This window comes from Lampris incognitus, chromosome 5, assembly GCF_029633865.1.
Source record: "Lampris incognitus isolate fLamInc1 chromosome 5, fLamInc1.hap2, whole genome shotgun sequence".
NCBI classification, from domain to species: domain Eukaryota; kingdom Metazoa; phylum Chordata; class Actinopteri; order Lampriformes; family Lampridae; genus Lampris; species Lampris incognitus.
Genome location: NC_079215.1, coordinates 53,432,429 through 53,449,324, shown reverse-complemented (window position 1 = coordinate 53,449,324; position 16,896 = coordinate 53,432,429). Strand labels below are relative to the sequence as shown.

Below are 16,896 nucleotides of genomic sequence, written 5' to 3'. Positions count from 1 at the left end.
ACCAAGTCCTCGTTTGTCATCGTTGTCACCAGTTTGCAAGGAAACAGAGCAAGCCCCACCTTGTCTCCCCCCCTCCCTCCCCCCTCCCCAGCACTGGCTTGGGTAAATACATTTGGTCTCTAGCTAAAGGTGCCCTTAGGTAGCGCACGTTATCTCATCAACAAAGGCCAAAGTCAATAGGCATATTATAAACAGGAGCTGCCTTCATTGCCAGTATCTATATCTAAAGCCGCCAGATGTGTAGTTCTATAGCTAAGCTGCCTGCCCTTATCAAGATTCACTGCCCTAATAAAGCTTTATGAGCTCAAACACGCTGTTACTGAATCCATCTGACCTTTTGTACAGAGCAGTGCCGTCTACAGTCGGTACGCCAGGTCCTGTTAAATATCTCTGATGACAGCAACAATAATGATTACACCTGCATTAATTAATACGCCACATCAAGGTGTAAAGGTGTTGGTCTATGTGGTTGTGTCTGTGAGTGTATAAAGGTGAAGGGATAAGGTATATTGCTCAAAGATCACCGTCTTACCCCTCCCCCACATGGAGTGGAAGCAGTGTTTGACAAGCTCATGTAGTATACTACACACGCAATCTATGTGCACCACAGATATACACTGACCTCTGCTTCTTATCATTGCAACTAAAGACCTCCTTCATAATCAATCTATAATCAATAAAACTCTGATCTTCTTTCTTTCTCACACAAAGGTGAAGAAATGTGGAAGTTGGAGGGGGACATAGGACCACCCCACCCAACCCTAACTTAGCGAGGACCCTGAGAGGTCGTGGAACTAAAGATTTTCACAAGGCGCTGTAATGAAGTACTGCCCCCCCCCCCTCCTACAATAAAGGCAACTTATTTGTAGCATTTATTAATATGTTGTTTTTGTTAATAATTTGGGGCTGCGTACGGGGAGGGGCCTTAAGGTGCAACGTGTGGACGGGGGTCGACGCCTCCGTGTGCGGTGTACAGCACAAGTCACGGAAGGGCAGGGTCCAACTCAGCTGAGGTCGATGGTGGAAGAGATATGGAGAAACAAAACTCTGGCCAAAGGCCCGGCAGCGTCTTGGCACACTGCTGGGTTGGCACAAACACGTACTGTACACACGGCCTGTTTGCACAACATCAGCAGAACTCAAGATAGCAGGTGATACTTCCGTTTTTAGATTCGCTCATCTGGAGAGCTGGCTAAGACTATCCGGGCACAAGTGCTCACCAGATCTCAACGATGAACATTGTGTCGTTTACCTCCTCGGTGCATTTTACATTGTCTCATTTAGCAGATGCTTCTTCCCCACAGAGATCCAAGAGTGCCAGCTATTAGCAGATATGTGCAAACATACAGCATCCTGAGGCTCTAGAGAGAAACCACATCAGCATGAGAGAGTTATAGCCAGATCACCGGCAGGGACATGTTAACTAATATTAGTAGGAGACTCAAATTACAATTTGGCCAGACAATACCACAAATCTATGTGTAACAGTCTTGGTTAGGGACCGTCTATGGATTAAGGTAGGCCTGGAAGAGGAACGTTTTTAGCGCTTTGTTGAAGGACTTAGGCAAGTCTGTAGCTCTTACAGGACTTCATTTCCCAGAGTCCATCAGAGCTGTTCAGTTTAAATAAAGGCAATAATAATAATAATAATAATAATACATTTCCATTTCTGGATCTAGTGAGAAAGAAATTGTGGACCGAGACCTGCTGAAGTGGGCATAGATGGTAGCCAGTACTCTGATCAGCAAGAGATATAGGTCTCAAATAAAAGGTATCTGGAATAACAAGATTTCTCATTTCAAATGAAAATATCTAGTGCAAGGGTGGTTTTTTTTAGGTTTGGAGAAAGACATAATGCATGTCAGAGAAACACAATCGTCATTATCATCAGTCATCGTAACGGATCAAGTTCAGATTTGAACCGATGCGTCCGGCGTGGCTCTGGTGAAAAGGCACAGATCAGCAAGCAAGAAGAATCCACTAATTTACTCAGAAGATCAGATTAAAAAAAAACAAAAAAAACCACAACTAACACTGCTAATAGAATTCTGGCAAACAAACTGATGTATGCCAGAGTTGTAAAAAAAAAAAAAGTGCTGAGCAATGATACATTAAAAGCGAAACGGTATCACGAAACCAGTTTTTGGTTTTTTTCCCCCCCAGCCGAGGTGACCCCATGGGCTGTGTGTGCTGTTTACAGAGGATGGCAATGCTGAGCAAATGGACAGTAAATTAACATCATAATATATGTGAGCCAAAAAATTTCCGCTTGCGTCACATTTTCCTCGTAAATCCGCAAGACACTTGGACGGCTTGAAAAATATAACTTCCGAAAACTGAAACTCAGCTCTGGAAGATTAAATGGTACAAAATTCAATCCATCTTCCCCGTGACAGAAGTATGATAGGAATGAAAATGTGTTACGACGTTCAAATTAATTGGTGTTGGGTCGTTTGAAAAGTGTTGTGGAAATCACATTACCACCTCAGAACAGAACATCTTCAGCCCGGTGACTCGGTGTTGCAAGCTTTAAATCTTATTTTTCTTAATATTTGCTATCTGCCCTTATCACATTTTGTGCACCGACAGTTCAAGCACACACTTAAGAGTGACAGCCTGTCCAAACATGCTCTACCTCCCTTTAGAGCGCTCACAGCGTAAAATACAAGACTGGCTTTTATATGCCCCGTGCTTTTCTACATGCTCGCCAATTTATAGGAGCCGCCCACCATTTAAAGTGTGGCATGCTTTCAGGAACTGGCTCGAACCCCCTCACATTATATTATAGATATTTATACACACTCGTGCTCTCACTCATTGAGACGGAACAGAGAAAATAGGCTTTAATCACACCAACACTACATTAGATGTGTTCTCATTTTGCATTTCATTTGAGTACAGAATAACGATTATCAATTAATCACCAATTAAAAACAAAGGAACCGTGCAAGTCAGGGGGGCCCCAGGTGACTTTACAGTGTAATTTGAGTTTTTGCAATCTTTTGAGTGATATGCATGAATCCAAGATGCACGCACGCACGCACACACACACACGCTAATACAGATTTAGTCGCATAAATAGAGGCAAACCCTCGAAGTGCAGCTCGGGCCACAAATGCAAAAGCTCAGTGCACAGAAACCCCTTTTCGTGCACTCAGCACGGTTGTTGTGATTTACAGCTGCTGAAACAGAGAACGTCTCCTCGTGATTTAGATATCTTTTTTTAAACCGAACGCCCGCATGGGGGAGTTTGGCTAGAGAACTTGATCGGGCACTCAGTAAGTTAAGTTTTCTTTTGATACCAAAGCCTTGTCATTTCCTTAATAGCTGTGTTATACGGCCAAAGGAAAGAATATGATTTATGGCACAAGGGCGGTCATTGTTAAGCCGCTCCGGCTGCAAGTGTCAGCTCGGTACACGCTGTAGGAAATGGACATTAAAAAAAAAACCTATTTGGAACAGGGTCCAAAGTCTGACAGGATACAGCATCATGGAAGACTACGTCTTCATTACGGCAGGACAGAGGAGGAAACGTCAGGTGGCTTCTCAGTATCTGCTTTTTTTGAGCAAATGGAGACGCGTACTGAAACAGTAAGCAAATGCCACGGTCACTATCCAAATAACTGGCTTTTTTTCCCCCATCCTTAACCCACTTCGTCGTCAAATTTATCCTCAACGCACTTTCTATTTCTTGTTATGTTTGTTTTAACCTCCACCTCCTTTTACACCTCCTCTCCCCTTTTGGCACCAATTCATCTTCACATTTCTTAGATCAGTGACCAGGGTGGTCCAGGAGTCTTTGTTCAGGTGCTTAATAGGGAAAGACAGACATTCTTTTGCTGCTCAGGCTTTGATATGAGACACACACACACACACACACGCACACACGCACACAATACTTTGATTGGCAGCTTTCAAACTAAGCTTTTACTGTTGTAACACATATAAGTACAGGTGCAAAATGTAAGTGTGCATAGGGCAGTGATGTTTTACTCCATGGATTACAGTATGGACAGTGCTTTCTTTGGAGACGGCTGATCAAACATCAGCTGTTTTTACCACAATTATGTGATGGGATTATGGGGTGGGGGTGGGAGACAAGTATTTAAACTGTACCCGGGGTCAAAGTTCGCCAGTCATAGAAAAAAAAAAAAAAAGCGGTCTGAATGAGTGTCAACCATCTTGGGAAGACGTGGAAAAAGCACCATCCTCCCTCATCCTCTCTCCGTTCCATCCATCGCAACACTTGGCGTTTTTCTGCGGTCGTCATCTCTAGGATACTGGTCTCAGCTCTTCTTCTCTCTTTGTCGCCGAAACCTAGGTTTCTTCTTGCTTTTGTTTGGCATTGCGGCATCGGCGTCCGGACCATTCTGGAGCTTGAACGTCTAGGAGGAGGATGGAGGCTGAGGTAGATAGTAATCTCTCCCTCGCCAGCCCGACTTTAATCATATCGACCCCCCACAACACCCCCCCCCCCGTTGAGTTTAGTGTTTAACTGGCCTGGTCCACGCTGCTAAGAATTGTCTGGGAGTATGAGGGGGTGGGGGAGGGGGGCTGCTGTCCCCTTGGCCGTCTCCTGCTGCTGGGTCGGTATAATGGTGTCTCCGTCCCTGTTTGGAGTGTGTGAGAGTAGGTGTCCATCGGGGGAGGTGTGTATGCCGAGGCTGGCGAGGAGGCCATGAAGGCGCATGACGGTGCTCTGAAGCTGTCTTTTCTCCTCTTCCAGTGCACACGCCTGCTCTTTCAGCCGGCTCTCTGACTGCACCAGGGCCTCTATGTGGCTCTCTAGGCTACACGCTCGTGCATGGGAAACCTGGGGCAGCGAAGAAGAGAGGTTCAGCAGAGAACATGAAAAAAAAGATGTAAAAAAATACTCAAGGATGTTAAGGATGCAATCGATTTATTACTTCGTTGTGTGTGTGTGTGTACCTGTAGTTCCTCGAGCAGGTCAAGGTTCTGCTGTCGGAGGCTCTGATTGGTCCTCTCTAACTGTGCGGCCCGCTGGGATTGACTGAGGGTCGGAGGCGTGTCCAGCAATTCATCCTGTAGGACGTGATACTCCACCTCATAGGCCTGCAGCTGCTTGGATACATCCATTTCACACACCTAATGGATGCAACACGAACACACAGTTATGCGCACACATGCAAAAAATGGGAAGTTTTCCCATCTGTTTAGAAGACTTAAGGTTTTATCTTAAACATCAATAAGGTCACTTAAGTTAATCAGATTTGCACCTAGAAACTGCCTTTACATGTTCCACTCCATTATCCGAACCGCTTATCCTGCTCTCAGGGTCGCGGGGATGCTGGAGCCTATCCCAGCAGTCACTGGGCGGCAGGCGGGGAGACACCCTGCACAGGCCGCCAGGCCATCACAGGGGCAACACACACACACACACACACACACACACACACACACACACACACACACACTCACACCTAGGGACAATTTAGTACGGCCGATTCACCTGACCTACATGTCTTTGGACTGTGGGAGGAAACCGGAGCCCCCGGAGGAAACCCACACAGACACGGGGAGAACATGCAAACTCCACACAGAGGATGACCCGGGACGACCCCCAAGGTTGGACTTCCCCGGGGCTCGAACCCAGGACCTTCTTGCTGAGAGGCGACCACGCTGACTGCTGCACCCACCGTGTCGCCATAATAGCAACAAACACACATAATAAGCCCGATAGAAATATGACAACTTGGTTTACAACAATACAAATAATGACAGTTTACGACTCACAAATCAAATATCTTACATATTTTACAACTAGTTCAGAAAATACTCAAAAAGTGGCCCTCCCTCCTCCGCCGATCAAGTTGAGGCGTACTCACAGTCCTTCGTTAGGAACCACTTTTAAACCTTCCCTTTGAAACCAATCAGGTTCAAGTCCTGTTTGGCGTGCACAGGTAATTTGTTCCACTCCTGCGCTCCGCTGCGTTGCCAATGGGCCCTGCCCCATCTGTCAGCTACACCTTGGGGGACAGAGAGCAGTTATGCTAGCTCTGGCAGCCAGCTGAGCCGCTGGAAACTGCTCCTCCCGACATGTTCATGAGGGCAAAGACCCACCACAGCCCCGGTTCATTTATTCTGTCACACAGCCCCTCAAATTACTGGTGCAATAAAAGTGGCACCGCACCGACCCGTTAGCAGATAGGCCTTTCTAGCTGTAAAAACTTCGTGCAGGCATTTCCCCGACAGCTGGAGGGCCACTTCCTCTCACCCACCACTCTCGTCCAACAAACCGCCCAGGTATTTGACTATTGTTTTGGCTGCTATGACCTCTGCCCCTTGTACCACAGTGTGCTCAGGGTCGGGCAGTACATTGGTAATGGGTTAAACCTGGGTATGTCTAGATGACAAAAGTAAATGTTTCAACACCAATATCTACCTGATAAACTATAGGCCAACTCAGTTTTCCCAGGAGGTCTTGCATCCAAGTACTAGCCAAGCCCGTACCTGCTTAGCTTCTGTCACGTGGCAGAGCCAGGGCACATGTTGGTATGGCTGCCTTGTGGACTCGTGACAAAAAACTGTTAACAACGGAAAATTGCGGGCATCCGGGTAGTGTAGCGGTCTATTCCGTTGCCTAGCAACACTGGGATCGCCAGTTCGAATCCCCGTGTTACCTCCGGCTTGGTCGGGTGTCGCTACAGACACAATTGGCCGTGTCTGCGGGTGGGAAGCTGGATGTGGGTGTGTGTCCTGGTTGCGGCACTAGCGCCCCCTCTCTGGTCGGTCGGGGCGCCTGTTTGGGGGGGGGGGGACTGGGGGGGGGAAATCGGGTGATCCTCCAACACGCTACGTCCCCCTGGCGAAACTCCTCACTGTCAGCTGAACAGAAGCGGCTGGCGACTCCACATGTACCGGAGGAGGCATGTGGTAGTCTGCAGCCCTCCCCGGATCGGCAGAGGGGGTGGAGCAGCCACCGGGACGGGTCGGAAGAGTGGGGTAATTGGCCGGATACAACTGGAGAGAAGGGGACCCCCCCCCCCCAAAAAAAGCAATGGAAACAACATTTGCATGGCGGTATAGCAAAGACAGCTTCCTCCAGTCCCCTTCAACGTACAATTTACAATTTTCAACGTCTTTCTTTTAATTTTACTATTTTTTTTCCCCCTTTAACTTAATTTTCCAAAGCTGGTAATACCATATACCCTGGTGATATCAGGGCACTATTTGATGGTAGGAAAAAATTAGAAACTGCCCAACTTGGGGGGGGGGGGGTGGTCCTAAAATGTAAATAGGTGCCTCTAGAAGTACACTCATTGTGTTTTTTCTCTGCAACACTACATATGAATCGCATAGTGTCAAGAGTGACTCACATTCATGTCAAGTGTGTGTTTTTTCTCTGCAACACTATATATATATATGAATCAGACAGTGTCAAGAGTGACTCACTCATGCTAACATACCAGTTCCAATTTCGGGGCACCAGGGGAAAGCACCTTGTACGTTCAGCAAGCAGGCGTAGGACTTGTCGGGGATGTACACACACCCACACAGCATAACGTCATCCTCATCAATCTGTCTATTCTCTGTGCAGCCTGTTTTGTTTTTTTCCACTACACGCAGCTTGTGACGCAGCAGGACCAGCACGATTTTAGCTGGAAAGGTATGAGGAAGAGACGGGTGTGGCAGAAAGATTAACGCCCTTGTAGTCAACAGGATTACTGTGTTCCCATATTCGATTATGAAAGCTTTCATACGATCACGCCCGCGGATGCTGAACTGTAGGTCCTTCTGAACTGCAGAGTGAGAGAGGCTGTAGAGGGACGTGTGTGCAGATGCCTTCACACATGGCACATCTGAAAACCAAGCCACTTTATTTTACTCGTTGTGCAGGTCACAACGAATGGGTTCTCTGCATGTAACCCGTCCTATTGCACAGGAGCAGTGGGCAGCTGCAGCGCCCGGGGACCAACTCCAGTTCTTCTTTCCACTGCCTTGCTCAGGGGCACAGGCAGGAAGATCAACCCTAACGTGCATGTCTTTTTGATGGTGGGAGGAAACCGCAGCACCCGGAGGAAACCCGCGCAGACACGGGGAGAACATGCCAACTCCACACAGAAAGGACCTGGGACGGCCCGGGGTTCGAACCCAGGACCCTCTTGCTGGGAGGAAACGGTGCTAACCAGTGGGCCACCATGCCGCCCTACATATATTATACGCATAAAACGTACCACGAGGAACGAGCCCGAATAGAGTGAAAACTACTGAGCCAGGTCACATCAGCCGTCATCCTAGCTATCTAAATATGTTCTGACTTTTTAAAGACATTTTGGAGAGGCCCTCCACTGACGCCCTTTTAATGATGTGGATGTGAACCGGAGACAGCGGTAAGTCCTGTGAGGTGTTTTTAAAATGAACTGGTACTCCGGGGTTCCCACAAATCTTCACAAACAACATTTCCAAACTTTTCAACGACTTTTAAGGACCCATAATATAATTTCCATAACGATCCACAACCTTTAAGTACTTGAACAGAAGTGTTCTTTAGTTACTGTATGAAAATTAAACGGCAACCTTTTTCATTCTCTGTCGGTTATTTTCATATTCACTATAACAGAGTCTTGGGTGCCTCCAACCGCCGATAGCTGCCTGTCTCTTATGCACGTTTTTTTGCTATGTCTAGAAAAGTGGCGTTGGTGACACGAGCCCCTCATAAACTGTACAGCAATGGAACGCTGTTAGCTGATCCCCAGCTTAGCTAAAGTAGCCTGCTTACTTCCCTGCAGTATTCAACATATGCTCACAAGTCATGAGCACTTAACAGTTCTGTCCTTTGGATGGAATTTGCTCGTAAAAGCTAACACTTGGGGGCGCAGTGGTTAGCGCGGTCACCTCACAGCAAGAAGGTCTTGGGTTCGAGCCCTGGGGTAGTCCAGTCTAGGGGGTCGTCCCGCGTCGTCCTCTGTGTGGAGTTTGCATGTTCTCCCCATGTCTGCGTGGGTTTCTCACACAGTCCAGAGACACGTAGGCCAGGTGAACTGGCCGTACTAAATTGCCCCTAGGTGTGAATGTGTGTTGAACCTGTGATGGACTGGCGACCTGTCCAGGGTGTCTCCCCACCTGACGCCCAATGACTGCTGGGATGGTCTCCAGCATCCCCACGACCCTGAGAGTGGGATAATGGATGGATGGATGGTATAACAAAGGACAGCAAAGTCTGACACTGGCTTTCAAGCATCAGGGAAAACTGAACTGACTAGCAAATATACAATTAAAACGGATTATCAACTCAAAAAAGGGCTTTAACAAAAAAACTTACCCCTAGCTTGCCCCACAAGTTAGGTTAAAATTGCTCAAACATGCTATAGTGAATTTCAGTTATTTACTGTACCAGCATGGCTTTCCTTTGAAATTATTATGAGCTGTTTGGCACAACAAGGCTGTGCGCACTGCACGCACAAATTCACAAAAGAGAATTAAGCTCCGCAATGTATTCTTAAACAACTACATGCCCTTCACGTGACGGCCATTAAAAAACAAGCAAAGCGGTATGATGCTGCAGTCAAGCAAACAACTAACATTCAGCCACCATAGTTTATGTGTCAGTCTGAACCCAACACCCAGGTCTCCTTCCTTTCTTTTAAATTTCTCTTCAGTGCCATTGTCTAAATCTGACAGGCTCGTTCTCGTTTATTTTTGCTGTGTGCTGGCGCCGCAGGTTATTTGACTTAATGATAAATGTCATATTTCGTCTCGCCTCTCTGCCTTCTCCGGAAATTCATCAGCAGACTGCTCAAGATGTTGACGCTCCAACCCGAGTCGTTTTCTTTTTGTCAACTTTTGGTTGGCTTGCTTTCTTCTTCTTGGCTCTTGCCGTCAAGGTACCTTTGTCTGGCGCCTGAAGCAGACATCTGAAGCTCGTCGGTGGTGGTAAACTTCTCGAGGCAACCGGCGGCCCTGATGCTATCAGCGATGAGCCGCAGTGCTTCATATTGTGGCGAATTCGGGGGACAACGCAACCACAGGAACTGCCGCGGCCGGGAAGCGAACCTGTATCGCCCGCACCGCAGGAGGCATCGCTAACCGCTAGACTAAAGGGTCAGACCCGCGAGCCAGCGGCCAGCGAGTCTACTTATCCATGCACGTTACAATATTCTCCACCGTGACTTGCTTATTCACGGAAAACCCTCGCTCCACACCGGCTCGTCCACGGGACACGACCATGAGAATTTCAATCACATCCCAAAGACTTCTACAGCCAGACTGTGAAGCGATGGTCTCGTGGAGCGTGACGTCAGGACGGTCAGACTCGAGGACATGACCAAAAAACTCAGAGCCGACATACCGCGTACGCACCTCGCCACCATCACAAATCCAAACATGCAAGTCCATCGGTTTCCATTGCAACTCGTGCTTCAGTGACACCAAATAACACCGCCTATCCAGACTGCCTCGACACCTCTCCAACGAGAAGAGATCTGAAGTAAGGTGCAGCACTGAACGTGTTGAGGTAGGCCGCGTCAGCGCTCCGACATGTAAACCGTCTAGCTAGCTCACTGTCGGGGAACATCTTCGAAAGCAGGGCCCCAACATCGCCACATGAATTGTATTGTAGCGAATTCGGGGGACAACGCAACCACAGGAACTGCCGCGGCCGGGACGCGAACCCGTATCGCCCGCTAACCGCTCGACTAAAGGGTCAGACCCGCCAGCCAGCGGCCAGCGTGTCTACTTATCCATGCACGTTACACTACCCGGGCCACCTCGTAGTCTTCTTACGCTGGATGTGCTTCGTGACTTGCGAGGGCACATCCAGCACCTTTTTCGGCTTCTGACCAAAGTTGATATCGGTCGTTAGAGAGCCATGGCATATTAAACACTTGCCCCGGCATGTCACAGGTTCAAACTGGCTAGGTATCCGTTTCAGTTAGGCGGCGTTAAGGGAGGGAGAGGCGGGTTGCGGGAAGGTTACGAGTGAACGGCGAGATGAAAATGAAGGCGCGTGCCTACGTCACGCGTCAACGCACGTCACGTTGCGCGAACACCTACAGAAATTCAGACTTGCACACACGGAGGATTATCCAAGATTACTGTGACGTAGCCTAATTAATGTCATTACAGACAACAAACTTGGGCTTCCGGGTCACGTAGCGGTCTACTCCGTTGCCTAGCAACACGGGGATAACTGGATCAGATCCCCGTGTTACCTCCGGCTTGGTCGGGCTTCTCTAAAGACACAATTGGCTGTGTGTGCGGGTGGGAAGCTGGGTGTGGGTGTGTATCCTGGTCGCTGCACTAGCACCTCCTCTGATTGGTTGGGGTGCCTGTTCAGGGGGGGAGGGGGAACCGGTGAGAATAGCGTGATCCTCCCACACACTACGTCCCCCTGGCGAAACTCCTCACTGTTAGCTGAAAAGAAGCGGCTGGTGACTCCACGTGTATCGGAGGAGACATGTGGTAGTCTGCAGCTCACCCCGGATCGGCAAAGGGGGTGGGGCAGTGACCGGGACAGCTTGGAAGAGTGGGGTAATTGGCTGGATACAATTAGGGAGAAAAGGGGAGGGGGAGGGGGGGTGTCCAAAAAAAAAAAGATAACAAAATTAAAGTCCCCCTCCAGCCATGTTTTAAGGCATAAAATGCTCTGTTTGATATAATAAACTGTGTTTTTTCTTCAAAATAAGTTCGGTTATCTTGATAAAATCCTGAAAACCACATCTCGTCCTTCTCCCTCATTAAAAAATCCAGAATCTACAAATATGCAAATTACTCTCGCCCTCGATTCAAATCTCCCCACCCCTCCACCACTCGCCTGCAGTGCATATTATCTGCTCATCATCGACGCTGCTCATCAATCACAGTAACATATAAGGAGCAATTCAGCCATAGCCATACATGTTTGAACTGGAAACCGGCTCCGAAGAAGAACAGCTAATTGGACACGGTTGCTGTTGCTTGTCAGTGCAAATGAGGAGGAGTAGGCAAGTTGGCATGATTGTGGAGCCCTAATCCTCCTCGCGGAGCTCTTGGGCCAGCATGGCAAGCGAGCCTCACCGTCACGGCCACACTGGGTGGAGGTGAATACACCAGATGACTGAGATAGATGAGAGAGACGGCAGGCTGGCGCAGACGGAGGGAGAGCCAGAGCTGACTGACGCTGCAGGGGGAGTGCTGGGCTGTGGGCACGGGATCAAGGGACATGCTGTGTGTGCCATGGACAGCACACCACGCCGGGTGGGGCCACCGCAAGGAAGCGGAGCTGGGGAAGGAAGGGGCACGAGGTGCGCCGGGGAAAGGTCTCCATGCCAGCCAGATCTGTCTGCTCTTCATGTCTGTCTGTATGTTTCGTAATAAATATATCTGTGACTGACGATATCCACCGTCATCCCTCTAGCCAAACCCCCTGGTGGCAACAGACTTGCCAGAGTGGCGTATCCGTGGACGTATCAGAACGGTTATGCATCGCTCTCTGCAACATTAGAAAAACTAAACCGCAATAGATAACAAGAGCCTTCGGCTTGACTACACGATCAATCAGCTAATAATGTGTTGGACATGTTAGATAAACCCGCTTGCCCGCTCTGACAAGTTAAAATTCCACAACTTTTCAAAGTTTTCCATGACCGTGGGAACCAAAGAATGAGCCAAAAGATTGGTCTTTGTTTCTCAAACATTTGAGGGAATATTTCTATTCATCTGAAGTGAGCTTGCCTTGGGGGTACCATTTGTCCACAGTTGCTGCTGTCCGTTCAAAATGTCAGTATTCAGTATTACTGCCTTTTATCGCTACAGAGGGATGCTGGCTTACCATATTGTGCACCGCATTTGTGTTGTCCTCTACCTCGATTGCTGCTGCAGCAAATGAAGCTTGCCTATTTGGGTTAGATCAATACTTTATACCAATAATATATATTAGAATGCTATTTGGCATTCAACTCAAACATGGACTTGTGTTACCAAGTTGCATGACTGAAGAATGAAGTATGGATGGACCTTTAGTCACATTAGACCGAATACGTATGCTGCAAGGTGAAACCAGCAAGCAACACTGTCAGCCCCAGAGCCATTTGCTCTATAATTTTGAATTTACAGAACAACATTATTGATGGTGTGGATTAACAACGTCCAAATGCCCTCGAACCGTAAACAGGGAATGCAACTAAGCTGCTGAGACCTCAACGAAAGCACACAGACACACACAGACACAGACACACACACACACACACTACCTGATTGATGGTCTTCTCCATTTGCACTAGGCCCAGGTTGGGCAGGGTGGTTTTGATAAAATCCACGATAGACTCCAGGCTGTCATGCTGCAGAATTAGAGGCTTGTGGCTCCCCAAAAGACTCAGGGCGACCTTAAAGATGACCTCCGACCCCTGCAGGAACAACATGTCTGATGGGGTGGGTGTGGGGGTGTGGCAGAGAGTGGGAGAGAAAGAGAGACTTAAAAGGGAGTGGGTGAAAGGTAAAAGGAAAACAAAAGGTGGTTTAAATAAGTGAACAAAAACAAGGAAGACAAAGAGAAAATGTATCAGATTCCTTTATGGCCTAACTTGCTGTTGTAAAGGTTAACAATGGCAAACACGCCAACAACACTTTACAGTTTTAGCCGGGGACTTAAGGGTTTTCCATGATAGAAGAACTGACATCAAGAAAGGGTTCAATCAAATGTAAAAACAGGCCTGAATATGAATACAGAAAAACAGCATGTGTGCATATTACAGGTGTAAGTGCGCATGTACATGTGACCTTTCAGTGAATCAGGGTGGGGTAAGGGTTAGATTGTATGAGATTGTACAACAGGTTAAGAAACAAGCCTCAGGTTCTTAACTCCTCAATAAAAAAGATGTGTGTACACATGTACTATATAAATAAGAGTGCGAGAGAGAGACAGAGAGAGTGAGAGAGCGAGGTAGCGATCACTATGCTCAGAGGAGCATGAGGAGCCAGTGAGTATGGCTCAGTGACTCGGCACCATGCATGATATTGGCCATGAAGTGTGGAAAATACAAATACCTGTCAGTAACGATAAAATGAGGGGGAGGAAAAAAAACAGCCATGAAAACAAAAGGCAAAGTTAGGGCTGGGCAATCACTCAACATGATCATTTAACATCTTTCAATGGCACTCTATTGGGATGGAATTCAGATCCTGTCATATAGTGATATATGATTTTGTTGTCCAAATTAATGATCGCCAGAATCTAGGGAGTAACATTTGAAAACAAGTCATGGCTGGGTATTGTACTTTTACATTACCAATAAGCTCAAAGTAATCGAAGAAAGGAAGTTGAATCAGTTCATCTGGATACAACATTTACTGAGAGAAATGATTCGTCACTCATGTACGTGACCTCTTCAGTCTCAACTGACTGCAGGTATCCCCACCCTTATAGACAATACAGTGGCATAACGACATTTGCATCAGGATGCTGTACTACCGAGCTGACAACATCCCCACTGACACAGCGGCCGGGGAAGGGCAGAGATCCCACATTAAACAGGCCCTGGTAAAGTGTGGTTATCCTAACTGGGCGTTTGTCAAAGCCAGGAAGATGCCCAAACGGTACACCAGCCGATCGAAGAGATGAGAAAGACAACCGCTGCCTAAGCGTAAACCAGTGGTGATTCTGTATGTGGCGGGAGTGTCAGAACAGTTCAGACGCGTATTGTCCAAACACCGCGTCTCAGTTGCTTTCGAACCCCAAAACGCGCTGCGCCAGAAATTGGTCCACCCCAAGGATCAGGTCCCCCGGCACAAACAGAGCAATATAGTGTACGCTGTTCAGTAATAATAATAAGAATACATTTTATTTGTGGGCGCCAGGAGGATTGCCGTGACTTGTACACGGGGGAAACCAAACAGACACTGGCCAAGAGGATGGCACAACACAGAAGAGCTAACATGTCAGGCCTGGACTCCACAATCTACACCCATCTACAGGTCTGTGGCCACTCTTTCAAGGATGAGGATGTGCACATCCTTGATAGGGAGGAACACCGGTTTGAATGGGGAGTCAAAGAGGCCATCTACGTTAAGAGGGAACGACCATCCCTGAACCGGGGGGGGGGGGGGGGGGCTAAGAGTACGTCTGTCACCATCTTACAATGCTGTGATTGCAAACGTTCCCCAATCCTCTGTGAATAGTACGCATGGCCATTGTAACTCTCGTTTCCATACGAAACCGACCGTTTTTGGTCGTTATGCCACTGTGTTGTTTATAAGGGTGGGGATGCCTGTAGTCAGCTGAGACTGAAGAGGTCACATAGATGAGTGATGAAACGTTTCTCTCAGTAAACGTTGTTGTGCGGATGAACTGATTCAGCTTTTTCTTTGACTTTCTTAGCTGGATTATTGAGCATGCGTAAAGACAAGTTCACAGTATTGAACATCAGTTGGATTCTTGAATCTGGCATTTTTACATATTTAAGCAAATATGATGTAAATGTTGGACAGAACTCCCTATGGTTAACATAATAGTTTGCATATCGCTTAACACTTCGGCAAATCAAGCACTGCTGAGGAATCGATGGCATTTACACAAACACATGGTCATTTTGGAAAAACCAATACTAGCTGGACAGTAATGAAGCAAATAGTGCTGGATGATTAAGTGGTATTTAGACTTATTTCGAATGCAAGCCCCAACTATTTTTTTTTAATGATGGCTCAAGAGGAGTTGTCCTCATTTTTAACAACATGCAAATCAGTGATAACGGCACAGCCAGTCATGCATTTAGATCTCCAAAAACGACTTTGTTATTGGTAATCTGAAATATCACTCACGTTGTGCAACCTGTTTTAAATGCTGGGAAAGTGCTTCTGGATGGTTCATCAGAAGGACAATCGGTAATAATATTTAATAATCTTTGTTTTTTCCACTCACGGCTTTATTTTAGAGATTTTGGGGCACGGGAACACTGCTAGACTCAGCTTTGAATGAGTGAATGACGGTTTATTTTGAATATGTAACTAAACAGGATATAACATACAGATAAGCCATTGCCAATAAGCTTTACAACGGCATCTTATTGTGCAACGAGCCTGAGTAAGATAGACAGTGTACATGATTTCCCATTATGACTTCTCAACCATGCTAGCTGGGTAGTTTATGAATGGTTACTTCTACCTACGGTTAGTATAGGCTGGTCATTCCTGCATGCTGAACCAGGAAACGGCTCAGCGATGCAACAGGGACCACTGTTGATAATACTGGACATTTCTGAACTTTCACTTCATTTACACTTCCAAAAACCTAAATAATTGGGTTTAAATTGGACTTGCTGAGACGTATGACGCTGCTGTGCCCCATAAGAAGCCAATGTAAAGCGATATCCAGTGGCGCTGCCATGTCAAACATCTCCAGAATGAAACTGGTGAATAAAATGATATAACACGTATGATGGTGAAAAACTACAAACTTGGATCTCGGGTTGTAAAAAACTAGAAGTGGCTACTCCAGTAAACCCGTCAGAAACAACGGCGTTTTCATATGGAAACGTTCATCGAAGGACTGCGTGCAACAATGTTCAAGTCGGGGCTTGAAAATTAACGTCTAGTCGTTCCAAGGCCAATGAAAGCTTGGCTCAGGTAATTTAACATGACTTTTGGGATGATCATGGGAAGAATGCATATCCCTTCATCAAGAAGTGTATAATCGTTGCGTGTCTGGCTCAAACGGCATTATATCACTTTCACATCAGCTTTGCTGCGCAGCTGCAGAAGCTGGTGTAAAACCCTGGAAAACGGTCTGCATTTCTAGTAACACACATGGCATACATACAAAAACTATGAGCAACAGATTGGGAATATTAAAAATTGACTTTGGGACCACTGGTTTAAGAGTTTGAAACATTACCGGGACGTTAGGGGGGGGAAAAGTTAATTTTGAGGCCTGTAAGTGAAGTTTTTATTTCCGTCTGAGGATTT

The 16,896-nt window shown here is 47.0% G+C and overlaps 1 protein-coding gene across 2 annotated transcripts in view; it reads right to left on the bottom strand.

Moving 5' to 3' along the window:
- Positions 1 to 4,306: 4,306 nt before the first annotated feature.
- Positions 4,307 to 16,896, bottom strand: part of tbc1d1 (TBC1 (tre-2/USP6, BUB2, cdc16) domain family, member 1) — a 93,246-nt gene continuing 80,656 nt past the window's right edge. For both annotated transcript variants that reach the window (XM_056279528.1, XM_056279529.1), the window contains 3 exons: positions 13,191 to 13,360; positions 4,930 to 5,106; positions 4,307 to 4,813 (listed from right to left, as the gene is read on the bottom strand). In XM_056279528.1, coding sequence (XP_056135503.1) covers positions 4,514 to 4,813; positions 4,930 to 5,106; positions 13,191 to 13,360 — 647 coding nt within the window. In that variant the 3' untranslated portion in view covers positions 4,307 to 4,513. The remainder of the gene's footprint in view (positions 4,814 to 4,929; positions 5,107 to 13,190; positions 13,361 to 16,896) is intronic.